This window comes from Leptopilina heterotoma, unplaced genomic scaffold, assembly GCF_015476425.1.
Source record: "Leptopilina heterotoma isolate Lh14 unplaced genomic scaffold, ASM1547642v1 Lhet_24, whole genome shotgun sequence".
Classification (NCBI taxonomy): Eukaryota; Metazoa; Arthropoda; class Insecta; order Hymenoptera; family Figitidae; genus Leptopilina; species Leptopilina heterotoma.
The window spans coordinates 2,688,826-2,713,992 of record NW_025110956.1 but is presented as its reverse complement, the minus strand read 5'-3'; the positions used below and the strand labels follow the sequence as shown (position 1 = coordinate 2,713,992).

The window sequence follows — 25,167 nt, the reverse complement described above, 5'->3', positions numbered from 1 at the left end:
AATAAATTTCTCCTTGAAAATTCAATTATATATTAAAAAATTCTAATAAAATCGTTGGCAAGAATTCAAATATTTTCATAAATAATAAAATGCTTTTTAGGAATTCAATTATTTTTAAAAATATTTAATAAAATACCACACAGACATTCAATAAATTATTGGCAGAAATTTTTAATAGAATTATTTGTAAAATTTAATTATTTTTAAAAACTTTTCGCAACTCAATGATTTTCAATATTTATTTATTTCGATGGCTCCTAAATGAAAACACATTATTCGCGACAGAAATTATAAAACACGTAACTCACGAAAACAAATATAGAAAAAGCGTTATTCATCTGAAACCGTTTTTAGGCTAATTTTTAAAAATTTTGTTATTTATTTTAAACGAATATAAAATGCCAAATAAAGAATTTTTATTATTCAAAGTTAATTTATAGTAATAATATTGTAGCAATTAATTATTTTATTGATTTTTCTCTGATTTTTAATGTAAATACCTAAAAGAAAACATAAATGACATTTAATAATAAAATAAACAATCATTTATAAACATAAAACAAAAAAAATTGCAATATTTCTATTATACGAACAAGGTCCTGCTTGAACTAGTTCCGAGCGATAATTGACGTACCATTGTATTTAACATTAAATTTGATTAACTGTAAGTTAAATTTTAGTCACAATTAGGTAGAACCATTTTATTAAAAGTCAATAAACCAGTTTCAAAAATTAATTTAGTAAATTAGATGACTACCAATTAGTCAAATTCTACTAGCAATTAGTAATATTTTACTAATCAAAAAGTGGAAAAGTGATCTATAAAAATTACTAACAATTAGTAAAATTTTACGTTTTAGTGGAAGAAATCTACTAATTCCGATTTAGAGTGGATATTATTCCCAGTAAAAAAAGAAGTATTGAGTGGAGCGTTTAGGAATTGAGTGAAGCTCTGAGCCAATACGGATTCGAGTAAAAACCGTATTGGGACGTTTGACTCAATCTTTTTTTCATCCGCCGAATACGGTCTTATTTTAGCATTAAAATTAAAATCACATGACCAGAGTACACATTATAAATTGAAAGCACAATTGTCCTGGAATGTAAAAATGCCGATTTCGATAAGAAACAGTGAATATTTGTTAAAAATTGGTAAAAGCAAAGTTTGACAAGCGCGACTGAATTTACCATGTGAATAAATGAAGTGGTAAGTTTAAATGGACTAAAAGAAATCTGCTGTTACCGACAGAAAGTTCCTAGAGAATTGTAAAACAATGAAATTTCATTGTTTTGTTGAATTTACCACAATTCTCTAGGAACTTTCTGTCGGTAACAGTAGATTTCTTTCAGTCCATTTCGTCCATTTAAACTTCCCAGTAAGAAACGAAAAATTGAAAAGGATTGAAATAATTCAAACTCTGTATGGTGTAGTAGAAATTATCCAATACTTTTGAATGCCATTTCTGTCCAATACTTTTCTATACCATGATAGGACCACGTTTCGTCTAAAAATGAATGCTATTCAATTCTTTTTGTAATTTTTAACACAGACAAAATTTTTTTCTGAATGCTTTCCAATCCCATCCGAAATTATTACAGCCTGTCATTATATCACTTTTCAATTTTTCATTGGAACCGCGTTTCTGCATGCATTCAAGCAATCTTCTGGATTTTTGTAATTTATAAGATACATACGGTGGCAGATTTTGTAAAAAGTGTTTGTGTTCAAAGAAAAACTTGCTGAAAAATTGATTGTTTACCAATTTAACGTCATTTAAACGAGTCAGGGCCGTTATTCTGTTAGACAATAAATCATAACCTAAAAATTTCAGAGACCTTTAAACACTTTTAACCCTCTTAACTGATAATTTAATAATTATTCCTTTTTAAAATAGCAAATAAATTCATGAGTGCAGTTATTTGAAAGTAATTGAACATTCTATATGTCAATAATATTAGTATTATATTATTATACTACTGTCGCGGAATTCAGAAGCATAGGGCAGAAATGGTATTCAAAAGGATAGAATTTTTTTAATGCTTCTAAATCTTTGCTTTCTTACTGGGTATTCAAGAGGATTGATATCGTTACTTTTCATATTGCTCTCACTGGGTAGAAAAGTATTGGACAGAAATGGCATTCAAAAGAATAGAATCTTTTTAATACTTTTCAATTTTTCGTTTCTTACTGGGTTACCACTTCATTTATTCACATGGTAAATTCAGTCGCGCTTGTCAAACTTTGCTTTTACCAATTTTTAACAAATATTCACTGTTTCTTATCGAAATCGGCATTTTCACACTCCAGGACAATTGTGCTTTCAATTTATAATGTGTACGCTGCTCATGTGATTTTAATTTTAATGCTAAAATAAGACCGTATTCGGCGGATGAAAAAAAGATTGAGTCAAACGTCCCAATACGGTTTTTACTCGAATCCGTATTGGCTCAGAGCTTCACTCAATTCCTAAACGCTCCACTCAATACTTCTTTTTTTACTGGGTTATATGACCTTACTAAATGTATAATCCCCTAACAAACAATTATGTAGTAATATACTGAATTTAAGAGTAAATTGATAAAATCTAATTCATAAACTTAAATGAGCACTTTCAAATTTTAATGTAAATTTTTTGACACACTAAAAAATGTGGCAAGACCTATGAGTGACTTGTATAGTTTTGGTGATGAAATATTGAAATAATATTTCAATAGTTAGAAAACAAATTTTTATATATATAATAAAATTGAATTCTTTCGAAGAATTATTTATATAAATAATTGAATTCTTGCTTAGAATTTTTTGCAAAAAGTTTTTAAAAAATTTTAATTTCCATGAAAAATATTATTAATGAAAGTAGGTAATTAAATTATTTCGAACAATTGTAGGTTTCATAATTTTTTTTAACCCTTTCAGTCACGCAATTAGGATAATAGACAAAATATTATAAACGCTATTGTATACAGGGTTTCTGGGGTCGCTGAATACGAATTCGGTGTCAGATTTTTAAAATTTTTTTAATTCAAAATGGCGGATCCAATATGGCAGACGAATTTTTAAAAATTAAACGGATTTACTTAAAACTTGTTACTCGAGGGTTTTTAGGGTCGCTGATTACGAATCTGCTATTAGTTTTCAAAAATTCAAAGTAGCAGATCCAATATGGCGGACGAATTTTTAAAAATTTAACGCGATTCACTTAAAACTTTTTACTCGGGGGTTATCGGGGTCGCTGATAACGAATCTGGAATTAGTTTTTAAAAATCCAAGGCGGGGGATTCAATATAATCATATTGGATCCGCCATTTTGAATTCTGAAAATCCGACTTCAGAATTGTAACAAGTTTCAAGTGAATCGTTGAATTTTCTTAAATTTGTCCGTCATATTGGATCCGACATTTTGAATTTTAATAATTTTGAAAATCTGACTTAAGATTCGAAATTAGGGACCCTAAAAACCCCCCGAGTAACAAGTTTCAATAAAGTCCACTGGCTGTGTTTCCCAGGGACACGAAACAGATAATTGATTTTTTCGAAATTTTTTGAAAATGCTATTTTAAATTAATTGAATTCCTGTGGAAATTTTATTATTTATGAAAATAATTAAATTTTGGATGAACATTATCAATTTTTTTTAAATAATTGAATTATTTTGCGAAATTTGATAAAAATGCTAGATATTGAAAATAATTGAACTTCAAATATTTTCCGAAACAAATTGAATCGTTTTAAAGAATTTGATTATAATTTTTTAGAATAGTTTTTCGATTTCTGGTATTAGCGAATTTAATGTAGCTTTGGAAATTTAAAAAAAAAACAGAAATAGTAGATTTTAGTGGGTGAAATCTAAAAAGAGTACCCAACTAGTAGCATAAGGTAAAAAAATTAGTAAATAGTAGGTTCTAGTAGATGAGTGCGAAGCCTGTTATTGTTAGGAAAGTAAAAGTGATTACAGGCCTTATACTTTAAATAGAATATAAGAAATCAAGGCATAATTTTGGATGATAAGAGTCAGCCTTTGAATGTTAAAATTTGCGTATTAGTAGAGAAGGGTGAGAGGGAGATCAGAGGGTGGGACCTGCTAAGAAGTGTCGAAGAAAGTGATTCAACAAGGTCGGAGGGACAGGCAGGTAAAGCCGTTATTTACGGTCTCCACTTCCTCCCACTCTGCCTGCGTATAAGTGGAAGCCGGATTCTCGCGGTAACGGCAGACACCGGGCAGCCATCTAGATATCGTCTGCGAGCATTGAACGCAAGGGGAATGTACTGGATGCTGCCTGGAACCGGGGTACCAACCCCGAGGTTCGAGACTCAGGGCTGTAATCATTTTTAAATTCATTCATCTTTCTAAAAAACAAATTTTCCACACAAGGGGAATAATTTCCAAAAATAATCTCTGTCGTTAAAAATATTTTTCTAATTTTTCAAGTTAAATTTTTAAATCAAACCTTGTTGCAAATAAAAGAATGAGATGTATATTCTCCTTGTGAAATAAACTTTAATATAAATAAAGAAACATATAAATATGTTAATACACTTAATACAAGTCGATATTGTCCTTGATATTTAGTAAATGTCTATAAATAGTATGTCGAAAAATAGAAACAGGAAAAACTCCAGAGAAGAATTTTTAAGCAAGTTTTTGAGAAAAGCTTGACTATAGATCCGTTCCTGATCGAGGTGGCTCCCGGGGTAATGAAATTATTTTTATTTCAATGTAAGGACGACTACTCCGGGTTCGATGAAACAAATTTTTTTCCTGACTGCACGACCGTGCGTATACTTACCTGTAGACTGTAGCCACACGGGCAAATAGGTAGGCACGATTTTTGTCGAGACTGTTGAGAGAATAATGAATCTTGGGTTGCATCGATCCCTCTGACGTGCATGGGTTCACTCGGGTGCAAGAATTCTTCCTCCCTCCCTCCCTTCTAAGCCATTAGAATCCTTTCCTCTCCAACTCTCATTTTTTTTCTTTTCTACATATCTTCCTTCATCGTCCACCTTCTTTTCCTCTTTTTTTCACATTCTTATCTTCTTTTATTATAAGCAGATTGCTATTGAGAATGACATTGGAAGGCACTATTAGTTTTGGCGCGAAACTTTGGCTGAAAATTCTTCAGACATGGGGAACGTAAATGAGTTGCAAAAACCTCGTATAATGTTCCCGGTGGTTTGAATTGAATCCTGTTACTTTAATAATAGACATTTAGAAATATTTTTTTAATTAATACTTAATTGTATGAAAGACCAAGTGAAAAAAAATAAAAAACAGATTTTTAATTAAAGACTTAAAATTACTCATAAACTTACTTATTGTTAGTTTATAAGAAACTATGGGTAAAGAATGACAAATACAAACATCTATGAAGTCAAACAACTTTGTCATCTGTATTTAACAATTCTAAACCAAATCTAAACCTTGATTTAGATCTTTGACATATAGACAACCAATTTCCAATGAGAAAAATAGTTTTGAGTATATTGGGAAATTTGAATCTTGGCCACTTTTGGAAAAGTTACCCATATTGGGCAGGTATAATTAAAGAATGCAATAGACATAGATATATTTATTTAAAATCACTAAAAAATATTTGGATATAGATTAACTTATGTCAATATGAATATCACAAGCATCAGATAATATTGGGTCAATAACACAATACTGATTTTTTTGTCTCTATTTAAAAATTACTTTTATTTTTTCTCTTGTATTTTTTAAATTGCTTCAATATTTATTCAAAGATTGTAGTTCAATGTTTCCTTTATCTTACCATGCAATATTGTTTGAAACTTGCCGTATAATATTGCCTAAAGTATGCCAAGTAATAATACCTTAAGCCAGCCATATGAGGGTTGTTGTACTAAGAATAAATATTTCCATTCATTACAAATCTTGTTCCGATATTGTTCTATAACTTAGTAGGTTATTTTGCAATTTAATATCGTTCATTGAGAGAAAGCGATTCGATAGTAAAATATTCACATTACTCTAACATGGATAAGGTAGGCATGTTCGTTCATAAACTATAAGTTGAGCTTCGATGATTCCATCGTTCTGTTATAAGCTACTATGGTCGTTCGTCTTATGGAGAATGAGGTGTATGACTTATTTGAAAAGATAACAGTCCGTTAACCTCAATCAAAATTAGATCACAAATGTTTCTTAGCGAATTCTCGTGTCAATATTATTATTAATACTTATTATATTTCTGATTCATTCTTTCAACCAGTGAACAACTCAAGTACTTTTTTTAGTAGATTTTGACAATTTTCTAATTATTTAATTGTATATTATGTACTTGCGTTTTAACAAACGTTCTTTAATATATTTTTAATTAAACCATATATAAATGTATCAAGGAAAAAAATTGAAAACATTAATTTTTTGTTAATATAATAAAAAAAAAATTTACGCGTTTGTTGAAAATGACCCATATTAGGATTCTGACTGATTCTGACAATTCTCGATGATTGATATAATCATAGATCTGATATTAATTATATAATTGTAAAAATTAATTAATAATATTTCAAAGTTAATTATTAATTTAATAATATAATAATATTAATTTAATAATATTAATAATATTATATTTAATAATATAATAATAATATTTAATTGTTATTATCATTAAAATTTACGAATGTTTTTAAATCTGTTTTTATTTAAATTAAAATAAAAAATATCTGAAAGTAATGTCATTAAACCTCTGCACAGTGGAATTAAAAACATGGCCTTAGAAAAATTGATTAATTTTATAAATTGCAGTTTTTAATATTTTTGACTCCATCTTTTAAAAATTAAAGGTAGATAAATTTGATATGTACCTAACACAGAAAAAGAAAGTCTTATTTTAATTATTCAACGCAGTTTTAAATTAAGATGCAACATTTTTACAAACTTCGCACTCATCTATTGAAACCTACTATTTACTACTTTTTTTACGTCATGATACTATTTGGGTACTTTTTTTTAGGTTTCAGTCACTAAAAGCTACTATTTCTGTTTTTTGAGAATTTTCACTACTTTAAATTTGGTAATACTAGAAATCAAAAAGCTATTCTCAAAAATTATAATCAAATTCTTTAAAACGATTCCATTACTTTAAAGAATATTCGAAATTCAATTATTTTCAATATCTAGTATTTTCATCAAATTTCGCAAAAGAACTCAATTATTTTAAAAAAAAGTTGATAAAATTCAATAAAAAAAAAAAAAAATAAATAAATAAATAAAAAAATAAATAAAAATAAAAAAAAAATAAATAAATAAAAAATTTTATTTATTTATTTTTTTTTTTATTGTTTTTTTAATTCTTTGGAAAAATTCAATTATTTTCAAATATTTTAATAAATTTATATAAATAATTCTTGAAAAGAATTCCATTTTGTCAATAAATATCAAAATTATTCCCGAAAATTCAATTAGTTTGAGGCATTTTAATACAATTCTTTGGAAAATTGAATTACTTTCATAAATAACAATATTCATTCCAAGAATTCAATTATTTTTAAAAGTAATAAATTTCTTCTTGGAAATTCAATTATTTTAAAAAATTCTAATAAAATCGTTCGCAAGGATTCATTTATTTTAATAAATAATAAAATATGCTTTTTAGAAATTCAATTAGTTTCAAAAAAATTTAATAAAATACCAAACAGTCGACTTTCAATTATTGTCAAAAATTTTAATAGAATTCTTTGTAAAATTTAAAAATTATTTAAATACTTTTCGCAATTCAATGATTTTTAATATCTACTATTTTCATAAAATTTCCGGAGTTATCCATAAAGTACGTTACACGATTAGGGGGGGGGGTAGGTGTTCGAAAAATGTAACTGTTTGTAACAGGGGGGGGGTAGGCAATTTGCAATTGTGACGTTACACATTAAATATATATATATATATATATATATATATATATATATATATATGTATGTTCTCATTATCTTAAAAAGTGATATTCAAACATAATATTATGTAATATATTTTTATTTCCTGTTAACTATCATTAATAATAAATATGAAAGACAAATAAGAAACATCTACTTAGTCTATAGTATATAAAATAAAATAATTTTCATTGTTGAGGGGGTATAAAAAATGTCGCGTTTGTAACCAAATGTAACAAAAAGGGGGTAAGGGTCTAAAAGCTCGAAAATCAGTGTAACGTACTTTATGGATGGCCCCTTCCAAACAGAATTCAATTATTTAAAAAATTTGTTGTGAAAATCTTCGCAAGAATTCAATTCTTTTCATGAATAATAAAAATTTCTCAAAAATTGAGTCGCAGCGTGCAATAATAACAGCTACGTTCGGGCTGTCTTTCTCAACCGCAATATCTACTTCGAGTTATTTAGAAGCGGAAAGAATCTAGTCTCCTTATTGGCCACATTTAGTCCCCACCGCGCAATTCAAAGTAGATATTCCGTTTGGGACAGACAGCCCCAGCGTAGCTTCTGTTATTGCACGCTGCGACTCAATTCAATTATTTAAATTAGAATTTGCATAAAATTAGTCGCAATAACTCAATTATTTAAAATTTGTTATAAAATTTTTCGCAAGAATTAAATTATTTTTACAAATATTTAAATTCTTTGATAAATAATAAAATACGATACAGGAATTCATATTGCATTAGCATCAAGATAAGAAAGAAGTAAATATTTTTGATAAAAATTAGAAAAAAGTCAGAAAAATAAAAAATTTGGAATGGAATTTTTGTCAGTTTTGTGAAGTGTCTAAAGGCGCTAGCACAGCTCCTACTGCCTGCCTGCCTGCCTGCAGGTTGACATGGTAACACATAGGAGTAAGAGAGTAAGAAAATTCAAATTAAATGTTTTTTCTCTCTCACTCTTATGGCGCCTGCCTGTGCAGGCAGGCAGGCAGTGAGGTGAGAGTGTACCTTAAAACGAGTTTTTTGCCGTCAAGTTTAATTTTTCGATAGCTATACTTTTTTACTACTTTTTTCAGTTTGAAAGCTACTTTTTGCTACTTTTTTAAAATTAATTATCGAATGCGAAGTTAATAATTTCTTTGACAAAATGATGGTTGTTGCACCGCGTGATAAATCTGCTTACTTCCATATCGGCGATCGAGTAAGAATTATCTGCGACCGATTATTAGATATTCGCCAACTTGGTAAAATAAATTCCTACATAACTTATCAAGCATAGAGGTCGCTTTATTCGATACTGATTTACTTAATAAATCGGCCATTTCATTTATTCTCGTTGTAGTGTTAAAACTGTGCACTTGATTTTGTGTTAAAGATTAAAATTAAGTTAATATAACTTTTTTCGTTGGCTGCCAGATGCACATGGTAAGTCTCCCTCATAACTTGTTCTCTCTCAATAGATATGTTCTGCAATTACTTTCAATTAAAATAAAATTCGACTTATTTGCTTAACTATAATCAATTAATATTAATTAATATGAAACTAACAATAATATTCTTGAATGTTACTGCAAATTTGTTATACGATAATCTGGGGCACCTATATTTGTCAAATTCCACTTGCTTCCAATGCAATTTATTAAAAACTTCAAATCCAAGCGTTAACAAACTTAATAAAAAGTACCTTCTTTAAAATTTCTAAAATGTTAATAACTTTGGCTAATTAGATGGCAGAATAGAATGTTCAATAAGTTATGAAAAGATGTGTCTCAAAAAACTCTTCAAATTAGAAGAAAAAATGTCTCATCGGTATTGTTTTTTAAAAATATTTGAAAAAACCTTTTATGAAACATTTCAAACTGCGAGAAAAACACTTGATGAATAAGATTTAAAGACTTTTGATATTGTGTTCCCCGATGAGATCTACATTTTAAAATAAATTCGAGGCGCACAAAAAGGCTCTAAACTAAATTTGACAGAATTTTTATCTTATAGACTTTTATTCTCAAGAACATCATTTTAGCAGAATATATAATTGTTAGAATGTTAGTTTGTCAGAATTTCCATATTAAATCGATTATATCAATGTTAATTGTAGAATTTTTATTCGTAAGAATAGTCATGGGTCAGAAATTAAATATGGGGCCATCCATAAACCACGTAGCCTCTTGAGGGGGAGGGGGGGGGTCACGCAATTGACTACGACAAGAGTAAAAAATGGCGCTAATACATGTAATAGCGTACTACATGGGGGGAGGGGGGGTCAACATTCCCAAAAAATGGGGCTACGTGGTTTATGGACGGCCCCTATGTATTATTGAATTTTAAATGTTGCGAAAAGTTGTTTGGTTGAAATTATAAATTAAACAGAATAGAAATTTAAAAGAATATATTAATTTAGCGTAGAAAGAAAACTAGAAAGAATTCTAATTTAGTGAACTATTTATTTGTCCGAATTATAATTTGGCAGAAAGTCAATTTAATAGAATTTAACTTGTCCCATTACTATTCTTACGAATAAAAATTCTACAACATTGATAATCGATTTAATGACAATTCTGCCAAAATTTACATTCTAACAATAATATATTCTGCTAAAATGATGTTCTTGAGAATTTTTATTCTATAGATAAATATAAAAATTCTAACCCTTTTTCGTTAAAAAATAAAAAAATATTTATTAGAATTTTTCGACATTATTTGAATCAACTTTATTTTAAGAATTGTCAGTTGTTTGAAAAAATTGCTTTATAAATGTCAATACGTAACACAAAAAAATGTGATTAAAAATTCTGCGAGAAAAATCAGTTTGAAAAAGACATAGTTTTGAAAAAACAGCATTTAAAGTTTTATTTAAAAAAAACATCAATATTTCTGTCTACAACATTTTTTTTACATATCACATCTTCTTGAATGTTAAAAAAGAAGTTTTAAAAGCATGTATTACAATAACTTCCATTGCAAGATGGATATTTTTTGTGATATTTTATTTAAAAATTAAACTCAATAGTCTAATAATAATCGTCGTATTCATTCTGTCCAGTCTGCGTCCACACCTGAAGTTAGTCATGGTTATTCTTTTGTTTTTTATTCGTTTTGATAGAAAATAGAAATAAAATAAAAAAAAACGATTTTTTAACAAAATTTATGCTTTTGTTTTTTATATATTTTGATAGATAATATTACATTTCTTTATTTCGTTTTTATTTTTTTTTTTGATTTAATAATATTATTTTTATTTCTCAAATAATTAAAAAATATTTTTATTAATCTAAAAAAATTATTAATATTATTATACTATTCATTATTTCCTTTGATTCTAAAAAATTAGCATTTTGTAACAAACATTTTAGAAAATTAACAAATGTAAATCCTGTAAAATATTTTCTTTTTTTTAATATGAAAAACTTTATTACTTAAGGGCATTTGAACCATGATGACGTCACAGATTTAAAACTAATGCTTTGCACAAACTGTGACGTCATCAAGGTTCAAATCCCCTTAACAAAATTTTGACTTCTTCCTTGACTCTAAAGAATATTCTGATTCTCTCTAAAAATGATTAGATACTCCAAAAAATGTTCCATTACATTTATTTACGAATTTCTTTAATTCTAAAATTATTTAAAAACATCAATTACTTCTTTTCTAAATAAATTTTAATCATTATTATTTTCCCACAGGAATAAATTATTTTTAATAATTTTTGAAAAAAGTTCTTGGAGAATTTTAAAATCCATTTGTTTACGAAATTTAAATTATTCAGAAATTCTTCAACTAAATACGAATTAAAAAATAAATACTTCAAATAATTTCAGAAAAAAATTCAATTAAACTTTTTTAAAATAATTAATTCTACAGAATTGTTAGTTATAAGTATGAAAAATACAAATTTTTAAAGAATCTGATTTGGAACCATTTTAAAATTTAATAATTTCTTAAAATTCATGCTATAATGCTTTTAATATTCAATTATTATGTAGAACTTTAACTGAAATTCATTTTGAAATAAATTTTTATTAGAGAATTCAATAATTTGAATGCAAAAATAAATAATTTATTGAATAATTAAAATTTCTTAAAATTTAAGTCTGATAAAGAATTTTATCAAGACATTTTTAAATTCATTTTTTAAAGGCACAAATATGAAATTTTACACACTAAAAAAAAAGTTTTACTTTCAGCCTATTTTTGAGGCTGAATTTAAGGTGTAAACGGAGTCAGCCCCGTTAAACAAGGACAGACTTATGTGAAATACATGGGCTGAATTTAAGGTGTAAACGGAGTCAGACTTTTTTTTCCTGTGTATGCAAAGTTAGCAAAGCAGTGATATATTTTGTAAATTTCAATTTTTAACGAAATTTTTTAAAATTTTTTAATTATTTTTTGTGATTAAGTATAGTTAAGTGATTAAGTACCAGTTTTTATTGTTAATAGGCATTATTATTAATTATCTATTAATACTAGGAGAAACTACACGCGCGTTTTTTTAGCTGTCACCTGTAATAATTTCAAAAGATAACATTTTTGTAATTTTTCATAAATTTTTCGAAGAATTTTTTATTGAAATTTTGTAAAGATAATCGAATTTCTTTTGAGTAATGATAATAATAATAATAATAATAATAATAATAATAATAATAATAATAATAATAATAAATTAAATACTTTGTTTGGCAGGCGTGACATTTACTACTTATTTATATTATTTATAAAAAAAATTTAAATACAAATTTCATAAAATTCAATTATTTTTTTAATTTTTAAATAAAAAATTATTCCAAAATAATTAATAAAAAATAATTTTTTCTCGATAGTTTTTCAAAAATTTAATTATTTAAGAAAATTAATTTTAAATCTGTAAAGTCTAATTATTGTTAAAGACAGGAAGAGTTTGAAATATATAAAATCTTTTCAATGCTCAAGAATAACATTCAGAATTTTCTTATGAATTCTTGAAATTGAATATTATTCCAGCACTTTTGACAAAATTTTCTGACTTTTTCATTAATTTTCATGTGACATGTAATGTAAAAATTACTTGTTTTATAAGGGAATGTAAATTATTTTGAACAAATAAAAACTTGTATATAATATAAATGAAAAGATTTAAAATACATAAACAAATTTTTACAAGCATTAAGCAGTACATGGAAAATCCCAAAACCCTGTACATTTATAATACACTTATAAATTTTATGAAAATATACAATTTTAAGAATGTAAATAATCCCTTAAACGTCAAAACCTTAACCTACTCTACTTTCACACGACTGACGATGTAAACAAATATTTCATTTACTCTTACAAAGGACAACAGATCCCCAAACTTTCAAGGCAATCGGATGACTTTTATTTTTCTGGTAGGACAAGATCGGAAATAATGTATATTGTATCTTATGTTTCTTGAATGTTCTATTGATTTCATTTTTCAAAAAAATAATTTTCTTATCTATCTAAGTAAATCTTTTGCTTTTTTTATTATAAAAAAAACTATTGAATAAATTTATCGCATTTTTGAGAAATTATATTAAAAATTTATAAAATGTTAAGTTTCAAAACTTTATAATAAATTTTAATTTTTGCATTAATAGCCCTCAGGGTAAAGAACCATGTTTATTCCAAAAACGTTCTTTAAACGTTTTTATTTGAACATCTATGTTCTTAAAATGTTTTGGAACATTTTGGCAGACATGAAACGTTCTAAGAACGTTTTTGTAACGAACATGGTTTTTTGCCCGAGGGAGATTTTACAATAATTAAAAAATGTGTTAAGTCAACATTTTACCGAATAAATATTTTTTTCTACCACACGCACCGAAAGTACACCATTTCCTACGTGTTTAGCGGGAGAAAAGTGTATGATTCCCTGCGAGCGGGAGGGAATGTACATTCCCTCCCGGCTAGTGACGTCACCGGGAGGGAATGTAACATTCCCTCCCTGTGAGGGAGGAAAAGTAACTTGCTTTCTCGGTAATATTATCAAAGTATGACCATTGATGAATCAGTTACGTGAGTTACGTCAGCTAAGTGACTTACGTAACTTACGCGAGTTACGCAAATGGTGTAGTTACGTAACTTACGTAAATGGTGTAGTTATGTTAGTCTTTCGAGTTACAAATAATAAATGATTTACGTAAGTTACGTAACTTACGTTACTTACGTTACTTACGCTACTTGCGTAAACCTACGCTCTTTGGGTTAGTTTAGTTATTTTAAGCTTTTCACAAACTTTCAGTTACCACAGTTGTAACTATACCGCCCCCAGCTACAACTATACATTCAAAAGTAACAATCAAACTGCCGCGTTTGTACTTTCGGTATACGTGTGTTAGAAAAAATAGTATGTGCAACTCGGGAGGAAAATTGATTTCCACTCGTGTTTTACAGTTCTCGGCTTCGCTCGCAAGCACTCGCCTTCGGCTCGTTTGCTCGCTACGCCTCGAACTGCAAACTACACTCGTCGGAAATCATCCATTTCCCTCCCTTGATGCACAATCTACTATTATTTATTTTATTGAATAAATATTTTAAAAACATGGTTGAGGTACAGTTTTTCTAAAATATATTTTCTAAAACTTTTTCTAATAGAGGTGAATTTCTTAATTTCTTAATTTTCTTCACGGAGGTGATTCTAATTAAATTTCTTCTAATAAAGGTAATTTTCTAAAAGTTTCTTTTTCTAATAAAGGTAATAAAAAAATTTTTTTTTTCTAACAATATTTCATTTTTGTAATGGCGATCAGTATAGGTATATGATTAAAAAATAAAATTTATGAAAAGTTTTTAATTCTTTAAAAAAAATACTTGGGATTTCGTTAAAAAATTGTAAAAAGGAAATAGAAATTTTATTAAAAATTTCTTCTTTTTCTAAAAGAAATTCATAATTTTGTGGACAAAATTGTGATTTAGAAGCATAAAATATTTCTATTGTCGTAGGAAGGAATATTAAATATTTAAATTTTAGATTTTTATCCCAAAAAGTTTAGGAATGATTTTCAATTAAAATCAGTTGTAAATATTTTAGCAAACGCTAATATTCTCTTTTGTGTGAGTACTTTCAAATTCCTTGATTTATTTTAATTCGTAAAGGAATTATTATTATTAGAAAAAAACTTTAAAACACTGAAAAAACATTATATAATGTTAAACAATCAAAGAAACTCGTAAATATTCAAAATTTAAGATGTCGGATCCAATATGGCGTCGATTGTTTTAAAATTCACACAATTCGCCTGAAATTTGTTACTCGGGAGGTTTTTGAGGTTGCTGAATACGAATTTCACCTTAGTTTTCAAAAATTCAAAATGGCGGATCCAATATAGCCGAGAAATTTTTAAAAAATTTATTGGATTTACCTGAAACGTTATACTTAAGATTTTTTTTTGGGTCGCTGAGTACAAATTTTATCTTAGTTTTCAAAAATTCAAAATCTGATTAATTTTTTAAAAATTCGTCAGCCATATTGGATCCGCCATTTTGAATTTTAAAAAACTAAGGTAAAATACGTATTTAGTGACCCAAAAAACTCCCGAGTAACAAGTTTCAATCAAATCTGATAAATTTTTTAAAAATTCGACTTCCATATTGGATCCAACATTTTGAAGAAACTTGACGTGATAACGTAAAACTGAGTTCGGATTCGAAGTCAGCGACCCAAAAATTTAATTTTTAAAGAGATTCGATGTTTATATATCTAAAGAATATAATAAAAATCCCCAAGAGAAGTTTCTAAAATTCAAAGAATTGAGCCGCAGCGTGCAATTATAACAGCTACGTTCGGGCTGTCTTTTTCAACCGCAATATCTACTTCGAGTTATTTAGAAGCGGAAAGAATCCAGTCTTCTTATTGGTCAGATTTAGTCCCCACCGCGTAATTCGAAGTAGATATTTCGTTTGGGACAGACAGCCCGAGCGTAGCTGCAGCTACTACAGTTTTTGCTCATGCACACTAATTCTAATATTTTTAATCATTTCATTTTTAGATTTTATATATTTAGTTTCAAATTGAATATGAATAAGTATAAGATATCTGAATGTTTTGACTAACAAAAATAATAATATAGGTTACTCAAAGATTTTACTTATTCCATTAAGTTTTAAATGAAACGATCCACGCCGTTCTGCTCACATTGCAGTCAGTATGGGACTCAGCACTAGACTTATTTAAAAATAAGCACATGCGCTTCCGCAAAATTTCCTGAAAACGTTTTAGAACAAATTCATGAATGTAAGATGGTAAATATTAGAAGCATTTCGCGTAAATCAATGTTGTAAATATTTTACAGTAAATACATTTCATTCTTGGAAAATTTTCAATTATTTAATAATTATTATTACTTATCACATTACTATATAATTAAATATCGTTATTATAATATTAACATCATTACTATATTATTAAATATCATCACTCGGTGGATAAATTAATTCCGAGTCAGTATTTGTAAAACAATTTAAAACAACAAATTTAAAAAAAGAACTTGATTTTTCAATATTATAAAATTTGAAAGATATACTCTAAAAATTCTTTGCTTTCGTAAATAGATTCACAATAAGTATTTGACTAAGCAATAGTACTATTTGAAATTCAAAATATTGAATCTCTTTTGTAGAAACAAAGCTTTCACACAGTTATGTTTGTGAGATTCAGGTGTTCAACACTTTGTATCTAATCTTTCTTGTGTTCTCTGATTCTTCACAGTATTAGTTAAGCTAAACATATAACAAATCATTTTTCTGATTTTCCATTAAAATTACAAATCAGGTATAACATGAAATTTGAGTTTTGAAAAAAATTGTTTATTCTCAAAAATTTTTGAATTATTGAAAAGTGAAGCAGATATTAAAGAGTGCGAAATATTTTTAGTGGACATTTAGGTTTCTATTTTTTTCTTTGCAGGTATATGACCTACTGATTTTTTGTGTTAGGAAGATTTGAGATAAGAAGTTGGCGGCCCTGAATAAGTGACTCATGCGTTTATGTGAAGTTAGTGTCCTTCAAAGTTTTGTATAGAAAAGTGCGAGGTTTTATTTTTGCTCTGATTTTATTTCCCATTAAAAGTATCAGGACACATTTTAGAATAACGGAGCTTGGAATATTATGCCTTTGTCGTTAATTTGGTAGTAAGAGTATAACTTTAGAGCCAAAGTGATTTGAAACCGTTGAAAACAGAACTAAGATTCGAATTTCAGAGGTAAGTCAGCACTTTAAAGTCACACTAGGTTTTTTATAATTTTTCTGAATACACTCAAATAAAACTCATAGTTCCTAAAATTATTTTTTCAATATTTCCCCGTGCAGAAATTGATAGATTTGTTCTCAAATTGTTGTTTAGTCCATAGATCAGGATTGCCATATTTATAACACAAAAGTATGGAAAATTCTGAGGCTGAATTTTGAACAACTATTTTGCCATAGGAAAACTACTGAGATGCAACTGCGCTTGCGCTGCAGTAACTTTTCCGTTGCAAACACTAGGACATTGCTTATCCCAAAGAAATGTTTTATTTGAACCAAATATAATATATTTGCAATAAATTTTTCTTTTTGAGGAAATAAAGTTTTTGTTTGAACTAAATAAAGTTTATCTGTAATAAATAACGCGGTAAATCGTGAGGTGTTAAAATAACACCAGTGTTGTTTAGTGTTGTTTTTGACTATGAATGAAATTTTACTTTAAATCAAACGCTAAGTCAACGATTTGTCAAAATTTGACGAATTTAGCTTCACCAAGTACAATAGTTAGTTAGTAACTAACCAACTTACTAACTAACAAATTTACCAACTAACGAGCTAACTAACTAACTTTCTAAGTAATTAACTTACTAACTAACTTATTAACTAATTTACTAAATAACTTACTAACTAACTAGCTAAATAACTTTCAAACTAAATTACTAATTAACTTAATTAACTTACTAACTTACTAACTGACTTACTAACTTATTAGATTACTAACTAACTTATTAAAGTAGTAAGTAACTAAGTTAGTTAGTAAGTTAATTAGTAAGTTAGTTAGTAAGGTAGTTAGTAAGTTAGTTAGTAGCTAAGTTAATTAGTTAGTTGTTAGTAATCGACTTGATTTTGACTTGAAGTAAAATTTCAGCTGTAGTAAAAAATAACTCCAAAATGGATTATTTTAATCCTTTTTGGTGTTAATTTAATCTCGCTTTCAGTTTAATAAGCCGTAATTTTACTTCTTTCATTATAATTGAGCCTCAGCGTGCACAGGATTGCTACGCAACCTGGAAACCCGGAAAACCTGGAAATGTCATGAAATTTTATAAACCTTGAAAAAACCTAAAAAAAGTCAGGGAATTTTGATCAAAATCCTGGAAAATTGTTGTTTTATACAGTTATTGTGTTTATTCATGAAATTTAATTTCACTTAAATATTTCAAAATTGATTCAATATTAAAAGAATTGCGTTTACAATTTTCATAAGTAGATGAACTTCAAAAGATTTTAATTTAAAATTTTGTAAAATTTTAATTTTAAATGAATTTAATTAAAGATATGAAAAAACTTAGATTTAAAAAATTTTTTAAAAATAAAAATAGTATATTTATAGAAGAATTTTAGTTAAAATTACTAAAACAAATTGAATTTTGAAGCAATGATTGCAGAAATTCAATTATTTTCAAAAGTAGTAAAATTCTTCTCAGAAATTCCATTATTTTTTAAAGTAGTAAAATTCTTTTCAGAAATTCCATTATTTTCAAAATTTTTTATAAAATTCTTGGCAAAATTTTAATTATTTTTAAAAATTTTCTTTTTTAGAAATAATAAAAATTTCACAGGATTTCAATTATTTACAAATTATTTTCATAAATTATTATTCAATTATTTTCATAAATAATAACATTTTTTACAGGGATTCAATTACTTTCATAAATAATAAAACTCCATGCTGAATTTAAATTATTTTTAATACAATTTTAATGGAATTCCTCGAAAAATGTAATTATTCTTAAAAATTGTATTAAAATTTATCAAAAAAATTCAATAATATTAAAAACCTTTGCTACAATTTATTTTAAATTTTTTAAATAATTAAATTATTTTCAAAAATTTTAATAAAAAATGTAATATTATTTTTAAAAATTTTATTAAAATTTGTCAAGAGAATTCAATTATTTGAAAATTTGTTGATAAAATTCTTTATGAGAATTCAATTTTAAGAAATATTCAATTGTTTAATAAATATTTATTTTTATAGTTTAATAATTGAATTCTCGTAGAATTTTGTAATAAATATTGATTTAAAAATGAATTTCAAATTAAAATCTTTGAAAATTTAAACTTTTCATACTTTTAATTAAGAATTCTATAGAATTTTCTTCTACAATTTTTCTCAATAAGTTTAATGGAATTTTTTTTAATTATTTGAAGTTTTTAACTTCTAATATATTTAATTTGAAGAATTTACGAATAATCGAAATTTCGTAAAATTAAATTATAAACAAAAGAATTTAAAAATTCACAAAGAACTTTTTTAAAAATTGTTTAAAAAAATTGACTTTAAGAAGAATTTTAGTTGAAAATTCTAGAAATGAATAATCGTAATGATGAAAATAATTTTTGAACAAGTTACAGTAACAGAGTAGTAAGTTTCAATTATTATAAAACATGAAGAAAGCGATCACTCCGCTTTCTTCATGTTTTATAATAATATTCTCATATGTTAATGAATTTCAAATTTTTGAATATCTTAATTTCTATAAAAAAAATAATGATTAAATAGTTATTTAAAAATAAAGTTATTGCTGTTTTTCAAATAATTTTCGTTTTAAAAAGCCTGGAAAAATTCGGTTTTTTAACCTGGAAAAGTCAGGGAATTTGAAATGTGAGCCATGTGAGCAAAAAGCGTGGCAACCCTGGTGCAATAACAGAAGCTACGCTGGGGCTGTCTGTCCCAAACGGAATATCTACTTTGAATTGCGCGGTGGGGACTAAATCTGACCAATAAGAAGACTGGATTCTTTCCGCTTCTAAATAACTCGAAGTAGATATTGCGGTTGAGAAAGACAGCCCGAACGTAGCTATTATTTGAAAATTATTTCAATATAGAATTTTTTTACATCTCCGGTTATTTTAATTTTTCAGGTTTGTAAATTTTTAAAAAAGTCATTTTTATTATCTTAACAAAACTATTAAAATAAACATTTAAATAATTTAAAAATGGCAAAGTAAAACAATAAAGAGTAAAAGCTACCTATCCATAGCGCCCCGGTCTCCCCTATATAATTTAAGCTTTGTGTGTAATAAAATATAATAAAATAATTATTTTTCAGGTTGTTTAATAAAATAATGTTGATTTTACACGTCTTGCTCTGTTTCGTTTTTTTGATTGCGATGTACACTTTCAACAAGAAGAGACAAAAATTAAAATTGCCTCCTGGTCCGTGGCAACTGCCTTTTCTTGGATATTTACCATTTATCGATGCTAAAAATCCTTACTTAACATTAACGGCTTTAGCAAAGAAGTATGGACCAATATTTGGAATAAATATGGGTTCAGTTTATACTGTTGTGCTATCTGATCATCATATTATTAAGCAGGTTTTGGTTAAAGAAGAATTCTCCGGAAGAGCTCCATTATATCTCACACATGGTATTATGAAAGGCTATGGTAAGTACTTTTTCAAACTTACCATTACTTCTTATTGATAGAATTAATTTTTATAAAAACTCAAATTTCGACAAATTGTTATATATGTCATCTTAAGAAAATATTCATGATGTCTGCTCAACATATGAAATCTACTTTGATTTTTAATTTTTCATGCAGTAAGACATGTCTGTATCTACGTTTATAGTAATATTTAATTATAATTTTATATTATTCTCTTTGGCAGTCAAAATCATACCTAGAGTTGTTTCAAAAACTATGTTTAATTTTAGTTATTGAAGATAAATAATTTATTTTATCGATTAGAAAAGATTATAAATATGAAATATGTTTTTGTAAAAAGAAACAAAATGTCAATTAGGAGAACGATAAATTTAAGCATACGTACGTCATAGGAACGTATCTGAATTATGGCAACAGATTTGATCCAACGAAAAATTCGTTGATACAAATTAGTTTCTTTCTAAGTGCAAGCATGTAAATGGAATCATAAAAATACTGGCTAACCTCCCGTCAGAATGACTCGTGTGAATTCAGACTCACTCTCGAATGTCAGGGCCGAATAAGGATTTTTGTCACCTTTTTTTATACGCATTCGCCACGGGAACTGGGCTAGATGCATTATGCAAATCCGGTATTACTTGTCCTTGGAACGTTGGATCCTATCTCCGAAAATGTCTACTCCGTAATGCCCAGCCTTTTTGCCAAATTAATTTCCTGTAATTCTTTTCCTTTAGTCACGTTGACGCTTCATGGGTAGTTGACTCAAACCAACCAACCAACCAACCAACCCACCACCTGATTTGTGAATTCATTCTTTACACGTGCATATGACGCTCGCCCAGTCATCATTTACGTTACGGCAATAAATTTTTAAATGACAATGTCTTCTTAGTTCAACTATCATGGTCAATTTTTTTTAAACTTCTACCATCAATCCCTCTTATTTCTTTTATGACGCATTAACAATTTATCCTTTATATAAAAAGATTTAAGAATAGGAAACTTTTATTTCAGCAAAAAATATCAATGAAATAAGATTTTTCAAAAAGTTTTTTTATTTTTCTTTGTAGAGAATAGCAATCGCTTAACAGAAGTGCTATTTATACATCAATATATTTGTAAGAAATTTTTTGTACTAAACTTATCGATTTGTTCCTTTAAAAAATTCACGAAATATGTTACTCTGAAGTCGCGTCTAATTTGTAAAATTTAGTTTAAAATAAAAATTACTAAAAATCTAGAAAACTGTTTTGAATAATTGTCGAAAAGTTATAGGTTTACAGAATGTACATACAGTTAAAAATTGGACTCCAACTTTACACCAAAAAGATTGAAATGATGTTATTTCAATCTCGCAAACTGTGAATGCTTGCATTTCATTGGTTTAAAGTTTTTAGTGAATCCAATCAAATGAAAGTATTCATACTTTTTAAGATTCAATCTTTCGGTGTATGTTGGAGTCCGATTTTTAACAGTGCAGATAATATTTTTCTGTAGGATCAAAAAGATCTTTATTGGATCCACCATATACATCTAAGAAATTAGTTCTTTCTAAAACATCTATTTTTATAAATCAGTTAAAAGCGAATTTCAAGATAAAAATGATCTCAGAGTATAGAAATGGTGCTGGAGGATTATTCAATTGAAATTTTGTTAAAAATAGTTGAATGTCAGCAGCAAGAGTCTGAAAGAATAAAAGTTTTGCCCTCAATAATTTATCGTCTTTTGAATGAGTCACAATATTAAAACTAGCGTAATTAATTTAAGTAATTAATTTAAATTAATTTAAGTAATTAATTTAAATTAATTTAAGCAGTTAAGTTAAATTGTTAAATTCAGTGACAGTTTTATTTTACTATTTCAGGTTTAATTTGTTCTGAAGGTGAATCTTGGAGAGAGCAAAGAAAATTCGTGGTAAAATGTCTAAAAGATTTTGGTGTATTAAAATATTCATGTTCGAAAAGGGAAAAATTAGAAAAAAGGATTTCGATCACTGCAAATGAGGCGATTTTGGTATGAATTAATATTTCTTAAAATGAATATATTTTAAATACTGATGTCCGTGAAATGGTAGGCAGTGGGGAAGGATTTAGTATATTTAGGATTTAGTGTCAAATAAAGATTAAACTTTTAGAAACTGAAAGAACAAGGATGTTCAGTAGATGGCATAGATCCCTTTCACATTTTGCACCATTGCCTAGGAAATCTTATAAATGACTTAGTGTTTGGAATTACTTACGAAGAAACTGATCAAACTTGGATCATGCTGCAGAAACTTCAGGACGAAGGTCTAAAATACATTGGTGTTGCAGGTCCTTTGAATTTTCTACCTCTCCTCAGGTAACTGAAATAAAATTAGACTAACAAGTTTTGTGAACAACTAACATATTCTTTTTGTGCTACTGATTACATCTTTTAAACCATAGTAGAATTTAAAGATGATTCGAGAATAGCTGATAATAATAATATTAATAAATTAAAAAATAATAAAAATTATAATAATAGGTACTTGCCTCAGTACAAGAATATGCTGAAATTTGTCACAGATGGACAAAAAAAGACTCATAACATATACCAAAAGATAATAGAAGATCATCAAAATGATCCAAAAACTTCAGACAATTTCTTAGCAGCTTTTTTACTTGAATTGAAAAATCGAATGAATACTAATGATATCTCATCTTTTGCCCATCCTCAAATATATTACCTATTGGCTGACATGTTCGGAGCTGGAGTTGATACAACTCTAACGACTTTGCGTTGGTTTCTACTTTTTATGGCACTGCACCCAGAAGAGCAGGTTTATTATAAATATAAAACAAATTTAAAAATATTATTTAAATTTTTATAAAATTCCTAATTAGATATTCTAACATTAATTTATACCTTTTTAAGGAAGAAATGCAAAAAGAATTAGAAGCCATTATAGGTGATCAAGAGATCACATTGAATGATAGATCCAGCTTACCGAAACTCGAAGCAGCTATTGCAGAAACTCAACGTATAAGATCAATTGTACCTTTAGGATTTCCTCACGGATCAATAAAAGTGTGTATGTTTACAAATTTTTATGAAATTAAGTCAGTAGATTTAAAAATAAAGAAAATATTAATTTTTGCAAGGTTCGACTTTTCCGACATATCCGGGTTTTAATTTAAAATCATATTTGAAATATTTAATTTCCCTATGCCTTGGAACAAATTTATTAGTACATTGTGCACCAAGTGCAAATTTCTGACTAGGTCACAAATAGGCATTAAATGTTTCAGGATTCAAAAATTTGTGAATATGATATACCCAAAGGAAGCATGATAATTCCCTTGCAGTGGGCAGTCCACATGGATTCACGATACTGGATTGATCCAGAAAAATTCAACTCAAAAAGATTCTTGGCTGAAGATGGCAGTCTAGCTAAACCAGAAGCTTTCATACCATTTCAAAGTGGTGAGTTAAAACACAAAAATATGATACTATTGATACTATTGTTCAATATTTCTAAAGTTTTATTATTAATTATAATATTTTTTTTTGTATTAGGTAAACGAATGTGTGTGGGAGACGAACTTGCAAGGATGATATTATTATTCTTTACATCTCGAATACTGCAATCATTTACCATATCCAGTCATCCAAACGCATCGCTTGATATAGAAGGAGATTGTGGAATCACTCTTTCGCCTAAACCTCATCGTCTAATTTTCAAACCACGACTAGGGCTTCGAAATGTCTGAAAGTTTTTTAAAATATTCTTTGTTTCACAATCACTATTCATAAGTAAAAGCAATGCAAATTTGATATAATTACCATTTGGTTTAAAATTACTATATGAACCTTGTGCATCACAGTGGAACTCTTGACAAATACATTTTAAATCTAGTAAACTCACTTGGATACTACTGTTGTTTACTTTATTATTGTAAATCTAATCTAATCATGTTAGTAACGAAAGGAGCAAGGTGTTTAACAAATTAAATTAGATTTTGATTTTTTGTCCCATATGTCGCAGCTTCCATTTTGAATTGTTGAAAACTGACATCAGATTCGTATTCAGCAACCCCTGAACTCCCAAGTAACAATTTTCAAGCGAATTTAGTAAAAAAAAAGAATGCACGGACTTTATAGCTTTAGATCTTATCTTTAGGAACATTTTAACTATCAATATTTTTTAAAATGATTTAAATGGCTTATTAGATAATCTAATTTTAAAAATTAATTTATTAATATAAAATTAGTTCACTGCTACCTGACTGGTATTATCCCTTCCGGACCGCGAGCAGTAGCAGTTATAAAATCCAGGAGCTCAATTGGCAATTCCGGTTATGGTCACCAAAATTTATATTAGTAAAATTGGTAAACATGTTATGTAATATTTTGTTGCCTAATCCCTTTATATACCCATATCAATTTGTTCTAAACAAATAAAATAAATCAATTTAATTAATTTGTAACCATAGTAACATTTATTTATAATAATTATGATATTTTTACTTTCTATGTCCTCAAAATGAAAGTAGAATTATTAATTAAAAAAGAAAACTATCTTATTGATGGACAAAAAATGATGAATTTTCTCAACACATTCATAAAAAATGTTAACTGTAAGTAAGTCACAAGTTTAAATATTTAT

The 25,167-nt window shown here is 27.2% G+C and overlaps 1 protein-coding gene across 2 annotated transcripts; it reads left to right on the top strand.

Moving 5' to 3' along the window:
• Window positions 1-9,257: 9,257 nt before the first annotated feature.
• On the top strand, window positions 9,258-24,425 carry LOC122502917 (cytochrome P450 306a1). 2 transcript variants are annotated; one of them, XM_043613254.1, is made up of 9 exons: window positions 16,520-16,669; window positions 16,805-17,099; window positions 20,200-20,537; window positions 22,405-22,553; window positions 22,675-22,880; window positions 23,046-23,340; window positions 23,436-23,588; window positions 23,810-23,984; window positions 24,078-24,425. In XM_043613254.1, exons 3-9 carry the CDS (start codon window positions 20,216-20,218, stop codon window positions 24,269-24,271), a joined length of 1,494 nt encoding a protein of 497 aa, XP_043469189.1. In that variant the 5' UTR covers window positions 16,520-16,669; window positions 16,805-17,099; window positions 20,200-20,215; the 3' UTR covers window positions 24,272-24,425. The 2 variants fall into 2 exon arrangements, with proteins under 2 accessions (XP_043469190.1, XP_043469189.1); XM_043613255.1 differs by lacking the exons at window positions 16,520-16,669; window positions 16,805-17,099 and adding an exon at window positions 9,258-9,327.
• Window positions 24,426-25,167: the final 742 nt, after the last annotated feature.

Coding starts and splice junctions, on each gene's coding strand:
- LOC122502917 (XM_043613255.1), top strand. CDS start 20,216: ATGTTGATTTTACACGTCTTGCTCTGTTTCGTTTTTTTGATTGCGATG. Junction 22,554..22,674: donor CTGCAAATGAGGCGATTTTG/GTATGAATTAAT, acceptor TTAAACTTTTAG/AAACTGAAAGAACAAGGATG. Junction 23,341..23,435: donor CACTGCACCCAGAAGAGCAG/GTTTATTATAAA, acceptor TACCTTTTTAAG/GAAGAAATGCAAAAAGAATT.